The sequence below is a fragment of the Osmerus mordax genome, chromosome 25, assembly GCF_038355195.1.
Source record: "Osmerus mordax isolate fOsmMor3 chromosome 25, fOsmMor3.pri, whole genome shotgun sequence".
NCBI classification, from domain to species: domain Eukaryota; kingdom Metazoa; phylum Chordata; class Actinopteri; order Osmeriformes; family Osmeridae; genus Osmerus; species Osmerus mordax.
The window spans coordinates 4,017,178-4,036,003 of record NC_090074.1 but is presented as its reverse complement, the minus strand read 5'-3'; the positions used below and the strand labels follow the sequence as shown (position 1 = coordinate 4,036,003).

The window sequence follows — 18,826 nt, the reverse complement described above, 5'->3', positions numbered from 1 at the left end:
TCCTCGGGCAAGGCACTTCACCCTACTTGCCTCGGGGGGAATGTCCCTGTACTTACTGTAAATCGCTCTGGATAAGAGCGTCTGCTAAATGACTACAATGTAAATGTAAAATGCAATAGCAAGAATAATTATGGTAATAAATGAAAACGCTACATTCAAAACTAAATGAAGTATGCGCAGGTGCAGCTAGCGTAGCCTATGTAATTTAATGGTTGAGTTCAACACGTATTTTATCTTTAAAATCCAATATTTCATTAGTATAGGACATGATTCGACACACGTTCTACCACATATATGTTTCCCAGATTATCAAAATAAACACCCAAGCTACGACGAGCCTTCCACTCGACTGCGCTTGTATGATGGGGGCGTCAGCGGCGACAAAGAGAAAGGGGCGAGGGAGACGTTGGTGAGAGAGAGTGAAAGAGGAGGGAGATAGGCCTACTCAGAAATCTCGGCAAACGTGCATTGATGACAGAACAAAAAAAAGAGTGAGTATGAATCAGTCGAGATGAGTAGTGGTCTAGAGCAACGGGAATTATGGTACAGTGCGAAATAGAATACAGACAGGGCATGCGTTCTCCTCTGAATAACCTATTCAAGGATGAATTGGGAAAGGGTCTCTGCCACCAGAATAGTGAAGCAGCCTGACATGAATAACAAATAAAGGACCTATTCGAGTGCACAACAAGCAACAAGACGCGCGGAGGAATGTGCAAGAAATATTGACTCTATTCGAGCTACCCAAATCGACGTCTCGGATCCCGATGGACCTCCTCCGTCGTTGTTAGTAAACACGCGACGGATTATAGACCCGTAAACATTTAGAATTCAATTTGAACCATTCCGTTGCATGGTTTGGACTGTTTCTTTTGTCCGACGAGACCTGAGAAACTTCTACAATGGCACTGGTCATGGAACCTGTGAGCAAGTGGAGTTCAAGTCAAGTGGTGGACTGGATGAAAGGTATGGTATGCCATGCCAGGGCTACAGATATTTCAAGATGTTGCCAAAATGCTACCAAGATGCTGTGAAACATGTTCTTTATGCCTACGCATAGTAAATATACAACATTATTCCTCAGCAACTCTGAGTCAGACCATCCACAGAAAAGCAGTCTTGCTACACCTGCTAAGCGATAGTCACCATAGGCTGTGCATTTTAAATGGTGCTTGTAACCAACGGAAGGTTAATGAGGGAATTTAACGCATATGCAATTTGAATATCGAGTCGCCATTGGTTATATGTAAAGTAGGCTGTTCCAAAATGACCGCGTAGCACTTGTTTTGGTTTGTCTCGAGGAGGTGAAAGTGTCTCGACCGCAAAAGCTGAAACTATACCCGCAACCTGAGGGAAAAAAGTGACCTATAGACTGCTGTACAATAGTAGTAGTAGTAGTCATTGCATAATTGCAACCAACTTTATCCCAAACTATGATGTTGTTCAGATTATGGATTAAACTCATGTGTCAGTAATGTTATTTATGACCTAAGGCCTGTATAAGACATGGTATTGGAAGAAGTCTTACAGTTAAAACCATTGCTGCTCTGGATAGATGGTCAGCAAGCCTTAAGCTGAGCCTTGGTGGATTGACATACCAGTCCACACACACGCACGCACGCACACACACACACACAGTCCAACATGCCCTGCCAGATAGCTTACTTACAAACAGATTGTACAGATTTTTTTGCAGCAGAAAATGTCCCCAACTTTTCCTGACTTCCTCAGCCTAAGTGAGCACGTGTATGTTCCGTGTGTGTTCATGTCATGTTACTGTGTCCTTTCTGCATGTTGGGCTTGTCTACACAGTCCAGAGAACTCATGTTGGCGGAGCGTAGCCTCACGGTAAAGCTGCAGTGTGTTCTTTTACTTACTTACACCTCCTCCGCTCCAGCACATGCTAACTAATTCGGTCACGCTCCGCACAAACAGCACAGGGCTGTGGGGTTGTGGGGTGAGACACATTATAGACTGGGAGTGGGAGGGTTGAACATCAACCAGTTTTAGTTCAGAACAACTTGTGTATCTGTATGTGTGTGTGTGTGTGTGTGTTGAAAGTCAGGTTTAGAGTAGGACATTGGGGGGCAACGGGAGTGAAAAGATGCAATTTAGAGTCAACTGTGACTAGGATGCTTGATCCGATTTCAGGGACAGCCCTACGGTGATCCGCATGCGACGAGTGGAGCTCAGACAACTCTTTGACCCAGAGCTCGGTAATGATAATAGAAAGTGAAGGATGGAGAGATGTGGCGAGAAAGAGAAAGGAGATCTTGTCTACGCGTCCCTCCGTAGACCCTAAGGGGCCAAGCAGAAATTCATCATTAGCATTCAGAACTCCCATTATTAGCATACGGCTCAGTGATGTCACTGGAGGCCAAATACGAGCACCCCGTGACCTTCCCATAATGCCACTCTTCCTCCCCCATGGTGTTTTCAGTGACCAAGGCTCTTCACTACAAATCCTTCCAAAGAAAAAGAATTCTCAGTCTTTGAAAATCAGCATGGGGTGTTTTTGATGAAAAGTACATTTAGCTTCTTTTTTTAAACTTTTTTTTTTTACACCATATCATCACATCTTCATTCCCAACTTAAATGAAAACCCATATTTTTGATAGAACATATTTCTTTTTATGCAGACCTCCTGCTATGCTTTCCAACTGCTGTCCTCGAAAAACTCAATACGTTAGTTGAAAAAAGGACAAAACTCATGTCTTTGCTCTTGTTGTCGAGTCAGTTCTGTGAAATATGGTCAGTTCTTTCAAGGATGAACTCAAATTCACGTGACTTGTCATCTTTATTTGTGCTCTAAATGTTTGGGTGCAACCCATCAATGTTTTGCTCACTTATAATGGTTAAATGGTAGACACACCAAGTTGAAAAGAAAGCTACGTTTATACAAATGTTCCTCCTATCCTTCTTTTCCCTCGTTCTTTCACTCCCCAACATTAAAAGCCTTCATTACGGCAAACAAAACAGGTGCCGGCAATCACTTGATACTTGAAATGGCCTGCCCACCTGCATACACTTAGGTTAGTGCATGGATATGTATAAACATGGCTAATGTTTAATGTTTAGCCCCAGTGAAGATGGCCATCTTCACAGCATGACACAGAACTGTAATGCTGGCAGTTTGATATTGTCATCATGCTCTCTCTCTCTCTCTCTCTCTCTCTCTCTCTCTCTCTCTCTCTCTCTCTCTCTCTCTCTCTCTCTTATTTTAACGTCTGCTCAACCCAAGTCTCCTGACAATTTAAAATGATGCGAATTAACATACATGCCCCCTCTCCAGAGAGCCAACACAATAACGTCCGCAGCACCAGACATAACTAAGTCTCATTACTTTCGCAATTAACAGTGGATTAACGCTGTGTTAATCAGGACGCCCGAGCCTCCTCCATGTGTGTTCTTCCCAGCAAGCATGTCTGTCTGTCCACATCTCTGTTTGTTTAAGGAGCAAAGACCATTTGATGAAGGGGTCCTCTGTGAAGGGTGTGTGTGTGTATGTGTGTGTGTGTGTTTGGAGGGTGGGAGGTGCGGGGGTGGCTGTTGTTAAGGAGAAAACTGTCTTTTAGTTAAGATGTTACTGAAATAGGAGTTCCTTTTTTTGTGGATAAACAGGGGATTATATACAGGATGTGTCTTGAGCATCTAGAGGAAGGTTTTTTTTCAGGCTAAAATGTTGCCTCTACCTTCTTTACTTATTTGTTTATTTACTATTGTTATGCAGACAAGGAGACATTTAACCAAAACTCTGCTTCATGGTTTCTATAGCAACATGAGGGATTTCCTCCTTTGACAAATGGGTCTCGATTAACTTGGTAAAGAGGCTGATTTGTTAAGCCCTGAAATTGTATGCAAAGCCATGAAACTATCCTTTTGCTGCATCTCCAACATTTAGCTGCCAGCTGAACTTCGGCCGAATGCTTCATTAGGTTTAGGCCGGTCAACACACTGGGTTTGGCTCAAATACTCAAGTTCTCCTACAGCACTGTTTGAGAGGGAGCCGAGAGTGGGGGGTGGTGGAATGGATTAGGGGTAGGGGGGGCGGGGGGGGGGGGGCAGGGGGACCAACAGAGTGAGAGAGGGTAAAGGGGGATGCGAAACAGTTGAAATGTGGACCACAATAAACTTGCCCCAACTTTTCTTGTCTAAGGCCTCTCCTCTAGACTAGACTGTACAACGTGTGACTTTGTGTGTCGCGTGTTGTGTTGTGTGTTTATGAGAGGATAATAATCATACACCTTCCATAAGGAGCAGGGGGACAGGCAGGGAGCGAGGGGGGGGTTAGCGTTTCCGTGACAACATCAGCCTCTGCCAACTAGGTCTGTCCCTATTTGAGGGGAACGGTGCTTGAGGATGTGTGAGTGTGTGAGAGAAGGAAAGAGCGGGTGGATACTGTTTGGTTTGCATAGCTATGAACTGAGGCTCTGTAAGAGTACACAGAAGCAGCGGATGTTATTAAATGGCCAAGATGGCTGCCCTATGCAGTTTGTCCAACACCTTGGTGTTTTACCCAAAGTGAAAGTATGTGGAGGATTGTCAAGCGTGACTGTGTAACACAGCGAGCAAATGTTTGCTCGTCGTGACAGGCCTGTGTCAAGTCAACTGTTGCTCGTGAGTGGGTTGTGTGTGCTTACGAACATGTTTGGCATTGCTGTGAAGAAAGTAGTGCTGGTAGTTACTGTATGGGTGGGCTCTAGTAGCTTGTATGGCTCACTGTGTGTGTGTGTGTGTGTGTGTTCAGCAGTACCACGTGTGTTCATCTCTGAGATCTCGGTTTGTCAGCTTGCATTAAACCAAGCACGGTCACACTTGCTGCGCACAGCTTCACACACACACACACCCTTATGCGCACTCACACACACACACACACACACACACACACACACACACACACACACACACACACACACACACACACACACACACACACACACACACACACAGGCACACACACACACCCTTATGTGCACTCTGTCTCACACACACACTCACACAAACAAGAGATGAAGCGATAGTCCAAGATGGAGTGAGATAGTTCCACTGATAGACCCGCAGGACTGGGGAGCTGAGCTGACATGAGGACGTTTTGCCACACAGCGCTGACCCGATAATAGAACATCTTCACGCATAACATTTAGGCCAACGTCTAAGAGGAAGTTGGGATGTGAAGGGGTTCGATCTAAAACTGTCGGTCTGCTTTAACTTCAAATGGTATTTTGCCTTGCATATTTAGAAATGTGCCATACAGCATATAGGTTATATGAAGATAATGTAATGTTTATGGCATTCGGATCATATAGCTTTAGGAGTGCAGTCTTAGGAAATGCTGTGTTTGAAAATTTGGGACTATTTAGAAAAATTTGAAATAACCGCTCAGCCACCTGACTCCCTACATGTCCGTACATGTCATGCATACCAAGTACGCAATCAAGTATTGTAATATTAAAAAAAAAAATTTTCCTGGCTCTGCAGGTCTGGATGACTGTCTGCAGCAGTACATCAAGACCTTCGAGCGAGAGAAGGTCGGAGGAGACCAGCTTCTCCGCATCACCCACCAGGAGCTGGAGGACCTGGGAGTCTCCAGGATCGGCCACCAGGAGCTCATACTGGAGGCCGTGGACCTGCTCTGCGCTCTGGTAGGGTCGACCCCCTCACTGGGCGTGCTGCCCGGAGGCCTCCCTCAGTCTGAGATGTAAAAGGGCAGTCAAGGAAGTTAGACGAGAGAGTGAATCGAATGTCAGGGGGGGCTACGCCGAGGTATCTCACACACAGCTGCAGTCGCAGGTTCAGATGTTTAATCCCCGAATGATTCATGACTTTTGGGGCTAATTTCAGTCATTTGAGTTATTTTTAGTAGTAGCTAAGAGCTCGGGATTCAGAGGTCAGGAAGGCAGGCTGGTAAGACTCTTTGAGGATTAGAAAGAAAGTGCTGCCTTCAAATGTTTCGACGCAGACCGGATTTGGATGACGTGGATGTTTTGTCAGAAATCTTTTATTTTAGAATCAGAATCAGAATCCCCCCGTTATATTCCTATGACCTTTCTTCTTGCTTTGTTGATTTTGAATATTTTACCTCGTGTCGGCTCATCTTCCCTCTGCTTTTTTGTGACATCTGTTTTTGGACTGATAGCGTTGTCTTTGATTTAGTTATTCGTCTTCTTATTCAGATCCTTTTTTTCTCTGACTGTGTGCTGGAGGGAAACTCACTTCCTGTAATTGATTATAGAGAAAGTAAACAATGGAAATCTCTGATAATCCCCCCCCCCCCCCCGGATTCATTTATTTCCATGTGCCACCCCGGCATTTTGGGTGATTTGGGTGTGAATAGCACTCTTGATTACTGAGTGGGATGACCAATCGGATCGGGAGATGAATAGAGGGAGAGAAGAGAGAAAAAGAGAATGGCCGAGTGGGTGGGATGGATGGATGGATGGATGGATGGATAGAAAGGGTCATAAATGACGAGTTGGAAGAGGTGGGAGGCACAATAGGAGGGAGCGATGGAGAGAAACGAGAGCACGGAGAATCAAGTTCCAGAGGTCACAGATGCTCGTCAAAGCCCACGTTCGTGGGGGTAAGCCTCGGTCCCAAAGCCCCTTACGCAACGAGGATTTGGTGAAAATTCAGCTAGACGCGGCTGCGTTAAATATGATTACTCATAGCCCCCCCCCTCCCCCACCCCCCCCTGCCCCCCCACCTAAGAAACCCTGGCTTGACAGACGCCCACAGCCCCCCCCCCCCACGTGCACAGAGGCATTGTGGGTAATGGGTGTTCTCCACACATCGGAGGTGGTAGCTTGAGGGGGAGTGAGGGCGGGGAGATGGGTCACTGGCTCTGTTAGATCCTCCCATGTTCACACAGACTTAAACAGACGAGCTGGGTTCCCTGGGTGGCCACTGCCACTACTCCGTTTTTGTTTTGTTTACTAGCTATCTAAGCCAGGATTTACTCCTCTTAAGTCTTTTAATAAAACATGCTGCCAACTTCATGTCCGCAGCCAATCATATTCAGTCGTGCGTGGAAGCACTCCAGTCAAATAAGGATTTAAGTGATTAGAATTCTGCACCGAATCAACAACTTTGGCTCAGTTTATCCTCCGTTTTTTAAATTATTATTTGTGTTTCTGTTTACACTGCCGGTGCATGAGAACGCACTGTATGTACGCTCCTGTCTGTGTGATGTTCGGCTTGCTTTCCCGAACGCTCTCACTGCAGAGAGATGAGAGAGATATCTGATGTAGGGATGAATCTGTGTAGACAGGAGGTAAACCCAGGGGGGGTCTTTTTTAGGGGATCGTGTATTGCGGGGGGTGGGGTGGGGGAATAATCAACAACCCAAACTGTAAAAACAAACAAACAAAGCGGATGACAGTGACGGCAGCCAAGGCCGCTGAAAACATAGTCGAAAGACATTCGTCGTCTCCTCACGTTCTTTTTCTCCCCCAGAACTACGGCTTGGAGACGGAGAACCTGAAGACCCTGTCCCACAAGCTCAACGCGTCCGCCAAGAACCTGCAGAACTTCATCGCCGGGCGCCGCCGCAGCGGCCAGTACGACGGCCGCACCGCCCGCAAGCTCCCCAACGACTTCCTCACCTCCGTGGTGGACCTCATCGCCGCCGCCAAGAGCTTGCTGGCCTGGCTGGATAGGTGAGATTCGCCAAGAGCTCGACAGAGCGCGTCACACACACACACAACTGCGACCTGACTCTCGCAAGCCCACAGTACACAGAGGTGTTAAGACACAGATATGGATCCCACGCGCCTCACACTGGGATTTAACACGTGTAATTATGTGAGGGTCCGTTCCCTGTGCTCTGAACGGAAATGCCACAAAGGTGACCACTTAAAGAGAGCCGTTGTTTTTCTTACGTAAGGTATATGCGCTATAAGCTGACAAACAAAAGATGAGTAAAACCTTTATGTAAGTTTTTTTTTCGGAGGACTTTGCTGTGAAAACTCAATGCGTGCCTGCTCGGGGCTTGTCTTTATCCTCCTGAGGTCCCTAAGTGGAGTTGTTCCAGACAGTGTGTGGGTGTGTGTGTATTCATTATTCTTATTTTGTGTTATTTGGGTCTGTTTGTGGGTTTTTGGTTCGTCTTTGTGTCTATACAAGTGTATACGTTTGGGTGTTTGCACGTATTTTTCTGTCTAAGTCCCAGCTCCTACTAGCAAGCTTTTCTTGATGATAGTGCTACTATTAGATTGTTCTCTTGATTAGCAAATTATACTGTGCTATGATCACCAATTCTTTCTGCAGAAACAATTGAAATATAATAAATTGGACATAGTGAGATAGATTTCTACAGCACATTGGGCGATTTAGCATCTGCTAAACAACCACGTTATTATTATTATATTGTCCAACTAGTCTGGTTGGAAATAAGGACGATCTAATGGTTCATTCCAGGTGCTATTTCTTTTTCAGGTCTCCTTTCGCCGCAGTGGCGGACTATTCCATGACGAGAAATAACGTCATTCAGCTGTGTCTGGAACTCACTACAATTGTGCAGCAGGTAAACATCCAACTACATCCCAAGTGTGGTAGGACAACAATAGCCCCTGCTTCCCCCCCATAAACTAGGTTAGCCGAAAATGTCTGCGAGGCTAAAGTCAGTTAGTCCACACCGTGGCTGTGCTCTCGCTAGGGGAAACAAGTACACGTGTCGCTATGAGCAGAGAGAGAAATAGTCCCGTGGCTACGCTAATCTAGCCTTGGCCTTTTATAAAGAGCACGTCTTGGGTGGCCTACCGGATGGGTCAAAGCTCGCCTCAGATGGCGATGTATATCTCTCTGCCCACTCCAATCTCACTCAAGCACCCGAGACGAGAGGCTCAAAAAGATTAATATCGACGTCGTCGAGGAACAGGCTGTGCTGAAGCCTCCTTCAGAAGGCTCCTTCACGACCACCCTTCAGCTAGTGAGGGAAGGGGAAAGGGAGGGACACGGCATGCGTACGCCGAGTGTCTGGGTTCGTCTGTGTTCGGGCACAAGGAGGGGGACGCACGTTTCCTTCCGCGTGTTCTCCCAGGCGGGCGCGGGTGTGACAGGGCCCGGGTCCAGGGGCCCAGGAGGGCTTCTATATCAGCAGCCGGCCGTGGAAGAAGGCTGCATCGGTCGTGCGTGACAGACGAGACCGTCTTAACGAGGGCTCGGAGGTGTATGATCCGCTGAGAGAGAGAGGAGGGAGAGAGAGACAGGCGGGGGAGAGAGAGGAGGGAGAGAGAGACAGGCGGGGGAGAGAGGGGGGGGGTGGAAGAGAGAAAGAAAGTAGGAGGGAGGGAGGGAAGGAGAGACAGGCGGGGGAGAGGAGGGGTCGGGGGGGGTGGAAGAGAGAAAGAAAGTAGGAGGGAGGGAGGGAGAGAGAGAGACAGAAGAAAGGAGGAAGGAGAGAGGGAGGGAGGGTGAGGGCTTTTTAGACCTTCTTCTCGTGAAGCAGTGTGACTCACTGTGCTGTGTGTGTGTGGGTGGCAGGAGGGGGGGGGGTTGTTATCGGTGCGCAACCTCACAGTTCCAATCGCATGCCCACCTAGTTCCATCTCTAATAATACCGTCCTCCTGTGGTAACATGTGTCTATCTCTGCTTGTGCCTGTCAGGATTGTTCCGTGTACGAGACAGAGAACAAGATCCTGCATGTGGTGAGTCTCCCACTCGTTCCAGTCTTTCCGGAAAATTCTATAATTCACCTCGGAAGCGATTAGACCGGATTGGAAACGGCTTCTCCGTGTTTTCCTCCCCCCTCCCCTCCCCCCTCCCCCCCCCCCCCCCCCCCCCCCCCCCCCCGCCCCCCCCCAGTGTAAGACCCTGTCGGAGGTGTGCGACCACATCATCTCTCTGTCGTCCGACCCCATGGTCTCCCAGTCCGCCCACCTGGAGGTGGTCCAGCTGGCCAACATCAAGTCCACGGAGGGCCTGGTAAGAGCAGCGAGACGTGCCCCGCCCGTTGCTGAACGAACACGGAAAGCGCCAGATTTTCATGTTGTCCGTGCGGCGACGGAGACGGCGCTCGCCCCCCCCTGCGACGTGAACGCGGAAACCCCCTCCGTCTTGTTCACGAGGCTGCACTCAGACATGAGTGTCTTGCTCGGGGGGGGGGGGGGGGGGGGGTGAGTAAACCCCCCCCCCCTCCATCCCCCCCACACCCCCCCCTCCGTTACCCAGCATTCCACTGGGGCCGAGATGAGTTTCTCTCGTCCGCTCAATAAAACCTGAACAGAGGAGTGGGCAGAGCGAGCCGAAAATAAACCTCTTACTTCTATCTCGCCCTGACTGGGAAGCTGTTTGTTTGCGTGGGTTGGTGCGTGTGTGTGTGTGCGCGCGCGTGCGTGTGTGTGTGCAGCACTTTAAACCCATTTCAGGGAAGATATGAACATTTCAGTTTGTGTACGCTTCTCTTCACCCCATTCTGCATGGACAGTTTGATTTGTACCTATGGATCCCAGTTAGTACTGTACTGTGCATCATAATTGGCATAGGAAGGGAATCAAAGGACCTGAAAGTCATCAATAACACATGTTTGTGGTTTGATATCATGCTGCAGAAGCATAGATTTAAGGGTACAGTAGAGACATGTCAAGATTGTGCCAATTGTCCTGACCAAGAATTAGCTGCAGAACATGGGTTGAGGTACCATTTAGGGTGATAAAACATTTTTGTCCCTAGCAATGTTCAAACCAAACCTCAGCCCTTGTCATTCTGCATGGCTAGATGTAATCTCTCTCTCTCTCTCTCTCTCTCTCTCTCTCTCCTCTCTCTCTCTCTCTCTCTCTCTCTCTCTCTCTCTCTCTCTCTCTCTCTCTCTCTTCTCTCTGTCTCTCTCTCTCTCTCTCTCTCTCTCTCTCTCAAACACACGCTCTCTCTCTCACACTCTCTCTCTCTTTCTCTCTCTCTCTCTCTCTCTCTCTCTCTCTCTCTCTCTCTCCTCTCTCTCTCTCTCTCTCTCTCTCTCTCTCTCTCTCTCTCCCCTCCCAGGGCATGTACATCAAATCAACATACGACGGCCTACACGTCATCACGGGACCACCGAAGGCGTGAGTACATCGTAACGGTTTTTTTCTGTGTCACTTGGCCGTTTTTTTTTTTTTTGCACACACGCTGTAAGGAGGGTGACAAGTGTCACCCCCGAGCGGACTCCAGACTGACATCTGCGTCCCGGGAGGCCACGTGGCAGTATGTTCACATGTCTGTCTCTCTCTCTCTCTCTCTCTCTCTCTCTCTCTCTCTCTCTCTCTCTCTCTCTCTCTCTCTCTGTCTCTCTCTCTGTCTCTCTCTCTCTGTCAGTCCCTGGCCGACCGCTGTAAGAAAATCCATGCCGGGGATGAAGTCATCCAAGTCAACCATCAGACCGTGGTATGTGCTTCATCGTTTCACACCTCGAGTCTGTCTTTGTTTTGGGGTATTTGTTTGTTCGTCCGTATCTGTGTTTGTGCTGATTGTGTTTTGTTTCCTGTCGTCATTAGGTGGGCTGGCAGTTGAAGAACCTTGTCAACTCCCTGCGTGGGGACCCGGGGGGAGTAACCCTGACCCTAAAGAAGCGCCCCCAGAGCACTCTCACCTCCACCCCGGCCCTGCTGAAGAATATGAGATGGAAGCCTTTAGCTCTGCAAGTGAGCGCTTTCTTTCAACCTGTGTCATGTGGCTCGCCCAGTAGTGGGCTATTATCTGCGGTTCAGCGAAAGCGGAGGCTACAGCTTTAAAAAGGGTATGCCTCTGTGTGGCAATGACTACTCAGGCATGAGAGAGTTAGCCTGTGCTCCCGTATTTTTGTAGGTGTGTGTGACCTACGTTTGTCTTGTGTCCGTGAGTGTGTGGAGAGGAGGTTTGGGGGTGGGAAGAGGGGCCATGTGCAAGTCCTCCCCCACCCCCCTTCTCCCAGCACCACGCTGGGGTAAGTGCTGTGTCCCTCCCCGAGGGGCCCAGACCAACTGGAGCGCATCACCACTCAGACTCCTGATCCCCTCCTCTCCTCCTCTCCTCCCTCCTCGCCCTCAGCCTCCCCTTCACCTCCTCCTCCCCTCCTCTCCTCCCTCCTCACCCTCCCCTTCACCTCCTCCTCTCCTCCCTCCTCACCCTCCCCTTCACCTCCTCCTCTCCTCCCTCCTCACCCTCCCCTTCACACTCCTCCTCTCCTCCCTCCCTCCTTCCTCACCCTCCCCTTCACCTCCTCCTCTCCTCCCTCCCTCCTTCCTCCTCGCCCCTCCCCCCTCCCCCTTCACCTCCTCCCTCCCTCCCTCCCCCATCCTTGTCCTCCCCCTCAAATCCTCTCTGCCTCCCACTGGATACCTCACGTATCAGTCCAGTGATCGATGCTCTGAAGTTCATCCACAAAACCCCGAGCCCACTTCTCGGTGTGTTCATTCGCTGAGCTCCGAAAAGCGTGTTTTTTTGGGGTGTGTCTGACCCCGCCCCTACTTTGTCTCCTCAGCCAATCATCCCTCAGAGCCCTGGCAGCAGCGTGGCCACGCCCACCAGCACGCTCAGCACTCCGTCCAGGAGGGACAGCTGCGCCCTGCAGGACCTCTACATCCCCCCCCCACCTGAGGAGCCCTACACACCTAGGTACACACACACACACACACAAACACTCACACACACCACCCACACACACCTACACACACACCTACACACACACACACACACACCTACACACACACCTACACACTCACACACACACCTACACACAGACACACCTACACACACAGACATACGCACATTGACACACAAACATTTGAAATGCTGGATTTCTGGATTTTCATCTCTTATATATATATATATATATAGAAAGTTGAAATGATACTACTTAAAAATACAAGTGAATATAAATAAATAAATATGGTCACACATATAGTATGGCGTCCAGTAGAAACAGAATCCACCAGAGATACAGTCAGATACAATCAGTCTTCACTCCCCCACTGTCGCCTGTGCCTCAGAGACGACCAGGGAACCTCAGGAGGAGGACTCCCATCCGGACGTCCCCGTCACCAAGGGCTCCGAGTCGCCCAACTCCTTGCTGGACCAGGAGTGTCGGAGGCGCTTCCCTCTCGTGGAAGACGACACCGTCCTCTACTGCTACGAGTACGACCAGAGCCAGGGCCCGCCGCCGGCCCGCCGAGGCAGCACGCCCACGTATGGTACGTCACGCAACGGGGCCCGGCGTGCGCGGGGGGTCGCCTCGCTCGCGTGTGGGAGTCAGGTGGCTGAGCGGTGAGGGAATCGGGCTAGTAATCCGAAGGTTTCCAGTTCGATTCCCGGTCATGCCAACTGACGCTGTGTCCTTGGGCAAGGCACTTCACCCTACTTGCCTCGGGGGGGAATGTCCCTGTACTTACTGTAAGTCGCTCTGGATAAGAGCGTCTGCTAAATGACTAAATGTAAATATAAATGTGTGCGGCGCGCTAGAGTGCTTCTGTGTTCGATGCCTGTCGCTCTCTTGAACGAAAACGGGGGTGGGTTTGGGGGGGGGGGGGCGGGGGCGTTGATGTTTGTTTCTCCCCGGGGGGGTGTTGCACCACATCAGCGTGGTCGTGCCGTAGCTGTTCTAGCTCTCTGTGGATGTTCCTCTGGGGGTTTCCTCGACGTTTAAACCGCTTGCTGTTCTCTGGCTCCAGGCAGACTCAGACCCATCTCCATGCCAGTGGAATATAACTGGGTGGGAGACTATGAAGACCCGGGCAAGCTGAAGAGAGAAAGCAGGAGAGGTGAGTGGGAGTGGGGAGGGGAGGGGAGGAAGGGGGGGGGGGGGGGCGAGGGGCGGGCGGAGGGGGGGAGTGGTGAGTGAAATATAGAGAGGGGAGGAAAAGAGAGAAAGAGAGAGAGAGAGAGGAACGGCGGAGGAGGTGAGTGGGTGGATATCTCTCATAATTGGGCCGGGGGACCGTTGACTCAGATCTCGGAGCCAAGGTATGGCAAGGATGAGCAGGACTGTCAGCAGTGATAAGATGCTGGATCTCCCCCCTGCCCACCCTATCCGCTTGTCTGTCTCTCCTCTACTCTCTCTCTGTCTGTCTCTCCTCCTCTGTATGTTGGTTAGTGCCCAGTGCCCACTCCTATTCCCCCCCCCTCACCCCTCTCCCCCTTGTCTCTCTCTCTCTCTCTCTCTCTCTCTCTCCCTCTCTCTCTCTCTCTCTCTCTCTCTCTCTCTCTCTCTCTCTCTCTCTCTCTCTCTCTTTCTCTCTCCTGCTCTCTCTCTCTTTCTCCCTCTCTCTCTCTCCCTCTCCCTCTCTCACTCTGTCCTTGACTCTCTCTGTCTCTCTCTCCCTCCTCTCCCTCCCTCCTCTCTCTCCCTCCTCTCTCTCTCTCTCTCTCTCGTTGCTTTCGGGTCTTAAAGGTATGCCGTTGCCTTGGCAACTGTAACAGGGATCGTCCCAAGATCTGCTCGTTCCATTGGCTGCTTCGAGGCCTGGTGGCAAACGAGAGTGGGAAGAGAGCGAATGGCCTTGTTCCTGTCCCCGAGGCAGCGCTGTTCTGATGTCGTGTTTTTCATTTTGCAGGAGGGGGGGGGGGGGGGGGGGGTTGCAGTCTATGTTTCCTGTGGGCTTTTCAGAATTAGCGAGGGTGCTAAATTTATCCACAGTACCTTTTTTTTGTTTTTTTTATGGCCAAGAGGAAATATTTCCGACACGTTGAATTTCTGATCGAAGGCAGCACATCTTCATTATTGGGAGAGAAATGGCTTTGTAATATTGGGAAGAAAAAAAAAGAGATCACTTTGAAATCTGTATTCAGCACCCTGAAGAGGTTTCTGCGGTGTCTGTAAAGCCTCAGCCAATGTTGAATGAGACAAGACAAGACTAGTTACACTGGCTCTAATTAGGCTCTCCAGTGACACGACGACTTATGAACAAGCCTGTCGTTAGAGGACAATGGAGGACATGGGAGAGTGTCCCTTGTTTGACCCTTGAATCAGCGGCGGAGACGAACAAGGACGTAACGGTGACTAAGTCCTTATGTTTACTACGCTGAACCCTGAGCCGTTCCATCCCTTACGTGTTGTTTTGATCTGCTCTGCCCCCCGTAGAGAACTCCCTCCTGCGGTTTGTGAGTGAGGACAAGACCTCGGTCCCGGAGTACCTGACCGGACGCAGTCTTGGCCAGAGCAGGAAGAGGAGCGACAAGGCAGGAAGTCCCGCCCACTACGCCCTGGTTCCCGCCCTTCAGATGGAGGTGTCCATGTCCACCTCCAGCTCCGACTCCGCCTCCCTTTACCACGTGAGTCCTCTTAGCAACCCCTCAGAAACCCGTGGAAACAGTCTCAGTTTTGCTGAGAAACGCCTCATTTTCTCTTGTTTCCTATTATTATTTTTAGATGTTTGAGAGGTCCTCCCTTCGCTCCATGTCTCGGAAAAAGAACAAAAGTGAGCAACAGCGGTCGTTAAACAAAACTCACTTATCCTGCACATGAAATATAAACACATTCACGCCTTTCCATATTCACGCATTTCCTCATCTCGGTGTGTTGCGCCCTCCATGCAGTAGGGGGCTCTCTCTCCTCCATCAGCAAGCGGCGCATCTCCTGTAAGGACCTGGGCCGAGGAGACTGTGAGGGCTGGCTGTGGAAGAAGAAGGATGCCAAAAGCTACTTTTCTCAGAAGTGGAAAAAGTACTGGTTCATTCTGAAAGATACCTGCTTGTACTGGTACATGAACGAAGAGGTGAGGGCAGAACGCGATTCGGACGCGCCAACGAGTCCTGATCTCACTGAAAAGAGGATCTCGTACACAGGGATCCGCTCAATTATCGGTGATCTATTTCTTTTCCTGCAGGATGAGAAGGCAGAGGGCTTTGTTAGTCTCCCAGAGTTCAAGATTGACAGGGCGTCCGAATGCCGAAGGAAATTGTGAGTTCATGGCTAGAGTTTGCATCTGCACACTGTAGAACCACTGAGCTCAACCGAGCTCTTTGTGTCTGTAGTGTAGAACATGCGACAGTTCAGAGTGGGGGAAAAAAGATGTGCCTTTGACCATGTTTTTCTGCGCTCCAGTGCTTTCAAGGCCTGCCACCCGAAGATTAAAAGTTTCTACTTCGCTGCGGAAAATGTGGATGACATGAACAGGTGAGAACTAAGCTTGTGGGGAGATAGATGTTGACGTGCGAGAGGGAGACAGTCGCAGAAGACAGAGACACAGCGAACAGCGAGCTGACCAGGCCAGGCGATGTTGATGGAACGTAAACAGCAGGAGTTTTTAAACGTGTTCTCTTAAATGCCCCTTGTTCCCTGTACAGGTGGTTGAGCCGTCTGACCATGGCTGTGGCCGGTTATTCGGAACAGGAGAGGCTACGACAAGGCCAAGGTATGAATGTTCATGAACAACACAGCTGCGTACAATGCCGGTATTGCTGATCGATGCGACCTTAGGTCCAGTCTATAATGTGGACTGGTGGTCAAGTCTTTCGGTTCTTCTCTTCTCCAGACTACTGGAGTGAGAGTGACCACGAGGACGTGGAGATGCCTTCCATGCCCAAACAAGACAGCCCTCCTCCCCCTTACGACACCTACCCCAGACCCCCCTCAGTGAGTCACCGTCTGTCTGTCCACCTGTCCGTCTGCCTGCCTGCCTGTCTGTCTGTCGGTTGCTTGTCTGTCTGGCATAGTTCCAGACCTTCTAGGACTTCAACGTCCTCATCCCCTCTCTGTTGACCTCTTTCCCCTCCGGCGCAGCAACTCTCCGGGTCCCTGCAGGCGTCCCAGATGAGCCCCTACCTGGAGCCCAAACACCGCCTGTCCTCCTCGGACACCTTCCAGTCCCGCTCCTCCCACGAGGACTTCCGCCCCGACTCGTCCCAGGAGGGCGGCGGGGGCGGCTCCTCCCCGGGGCAGAAGTCGGCCAGCCAGCGGCGCTCGTGGCAGGACCTGATCGAGACCCCCCTGGGCAGCTCGGGGCTGCACTACCTCCAGACCCTGCCCCTGGAAGAGGCCATGCTCCTGGAGTCCGGAGGGGGCTTCTCCTCGGCGGAGCACCGCAGGCAGTCCACCCTCCCCGCCCAGCGCAGCCTCCTGCGGGAGCACTACGGGCCCCTGCCGGTTCCCATCAGTCCCCTCGTCCCCGCGGAGGCGCTGGGGAAACCTCGCAGCTTTACCCTGCCCCGCGACAGCGGCCTCCACGCCATCCTGGCAGCCTCGGCCGGAGCCTCCGATCACAGGGAGGCACATCGCTACGAGGGAGGCCATCACATAGACTCAGGTAACAGTGAGACGTGACAGATACACTGAACCGTGTACGCCTCGGGTCACAATGTGAGAACGATCTGGATGGGCAAAGGCTCATGGTAGCACAGAAGGGGTTGTAACCCGGTGGGGTCGTAGCAAGTGAAGCTAATCTAGGCTTCGTTGAAGCTCATTTACGTGTCAGCTGTGGAAGACTCATTACTGGGATGGTTAATTGATTCGGATTCCAACCAAGCCCATCCCACGACCCCCTCTAGAACAGCACTCTAAAGTGAGGTGAAATCAAAGTGTCCTAATTGACGCTAATTCGGCCTGGCAGCCCACCCCTCCTCCTCCTTCTTGACTTCTATACATAGACACACACACAAGAGAAAGACGTCAGTGTGCCCCACGGCAGTGTTCGGGAAGGAGGGGGGGGGGGGTTATGTGGGGAAGAATCCTTTCAGCCCATGTTAATGTCGAATTGTGAGCGAGACAAAGAAACGAGCCTAAAGGGCCCCTCTCTCTGTCCTCTTCCCTGTCTCGCTCTATCAGTCCATCTCCCCTACGCCGCGTCCTGCACGCAACATAACGACCCGACACAGTGCGACTCCCTCCAGAGCGTATCCCCAGAGCTTCAGCACACCACTGACCCCCCCCCCCCCCTCATTACACATACACTCAATGAAAACGGCACATTTGTCGTCGTCCCCCCCTCCACTTCTCATCAAGAACACGAAATCTAACGGCTGCATCCATAGTTTTTTACAAACATCCATCCCGCCCGCCATTTGAAAACGACCCCTCCTACCGCCCCCGGGGCTGATAATGTCGTTGGTTGTGACCCAGGATGTGAGAGGGAGGGCAGGCCCCAGGCCGATTCCCTGGGGGACCTGTATCGGGCCCTGGAGAGGGCCAACCTGGGCTCCGCGGCCGAGCACCGGCCGCCCGCCCGCCTGGAGTACAAGCGCTCCTTCGTCCGGCGCGTCAACGACCCGCTCCTCAGCGAGAAGCTGCACCGCCTCCGCATCCTACAGAGCGCGCTCAAGGTACAGTACGAGATCCCGTCCCCTTCCTGTTTTTTCGACCCTTGATCTACATTGTGGTCCCGTTACGCAGCTCTCTGAGGTGTTTTTTGTTGTTGTGTGTGTGACATTTGTCTTCTCCCCCCCCCCCCCCCTCACAGAATGTGCCTCTGCAGGATTCCGACCCTTCAATGGGGTTTTTAGGGTAGTCTATGTGGAGTGCTTGGAGGTTACACCTTCATAGACATACCTTTTCTATGAGAGGAAATAAAACGCCACCTCACTCCATCCTTCCCCCGGCCCACCCCTCTGTGATACCCCGCTCTCTTACCATACCTCTCCAACTGCACACGTCTCTCACACCTGTGTCCCTCCGCCACATATTCTAGTTCCTTCAATGCCATTACCTCCATAGTCTGTATCTACAGTACAACGCCAAACTCGACACAACTTCGCTTTCAATCACTGTCAAACGTCAAAGGAGTGACGTTGGAGAAGGACGTTTAAGAAAGGGGGGAGAGAAAAAAGAAGAAATGTAAGGCACACATCCACTGCCTTGGGTGTCCGGATGGCGTCGGATGAGCACTTTTGAATCCCTTGAAAGACGTTATGTTTATCGAGGGCGCTCGTTTGAAGTCACTGCTCTCT

At 50.9% G+C, this 18,826-nt stretch overlaps 1 protein-coding gene across 1 annotated transcript; it reads left to right on the top strand.

Annotated features, from left to right (window-relative positions):
* Window positions 1-902: 902 nt before the first annotated feature.
* Window positions 903-18,387, top strand: LOC136933484 (connector enhancer of kinase suppressor of ras 2-like). The gene is given in 22 exon segments (XM_067228906.1): window positions 903-966; window positions 5,479-5,642; window positions 7,453-7,655; window positions 8,416-8,521; window positions 9,604-9,645; window positions 9,803-9,922; window positions 10,979-11,041; window positions 11,288-11,356; window positions 11,467-11,613; window positions 12,432-12,565; window positions 12,908-13,140; window positions 13,618-13,707; window positions 15,027-15,217; window positions 15,315-15,363; window positions 15,482-15,660; window positions 15,772-15,845; window positions 15,990-16,061; window positions 16,232-16,299; window positions 16,420-16,520; window positions 16,698-17,190; window positions 18,003-18,202; window positions 18,340-18,387. Coding segments are annotated over 22 exon segments (2,910 nt in total).
* The last annotated feature ends 439 nt before the right edge of the window (window positions 18,388-18,826 follow it).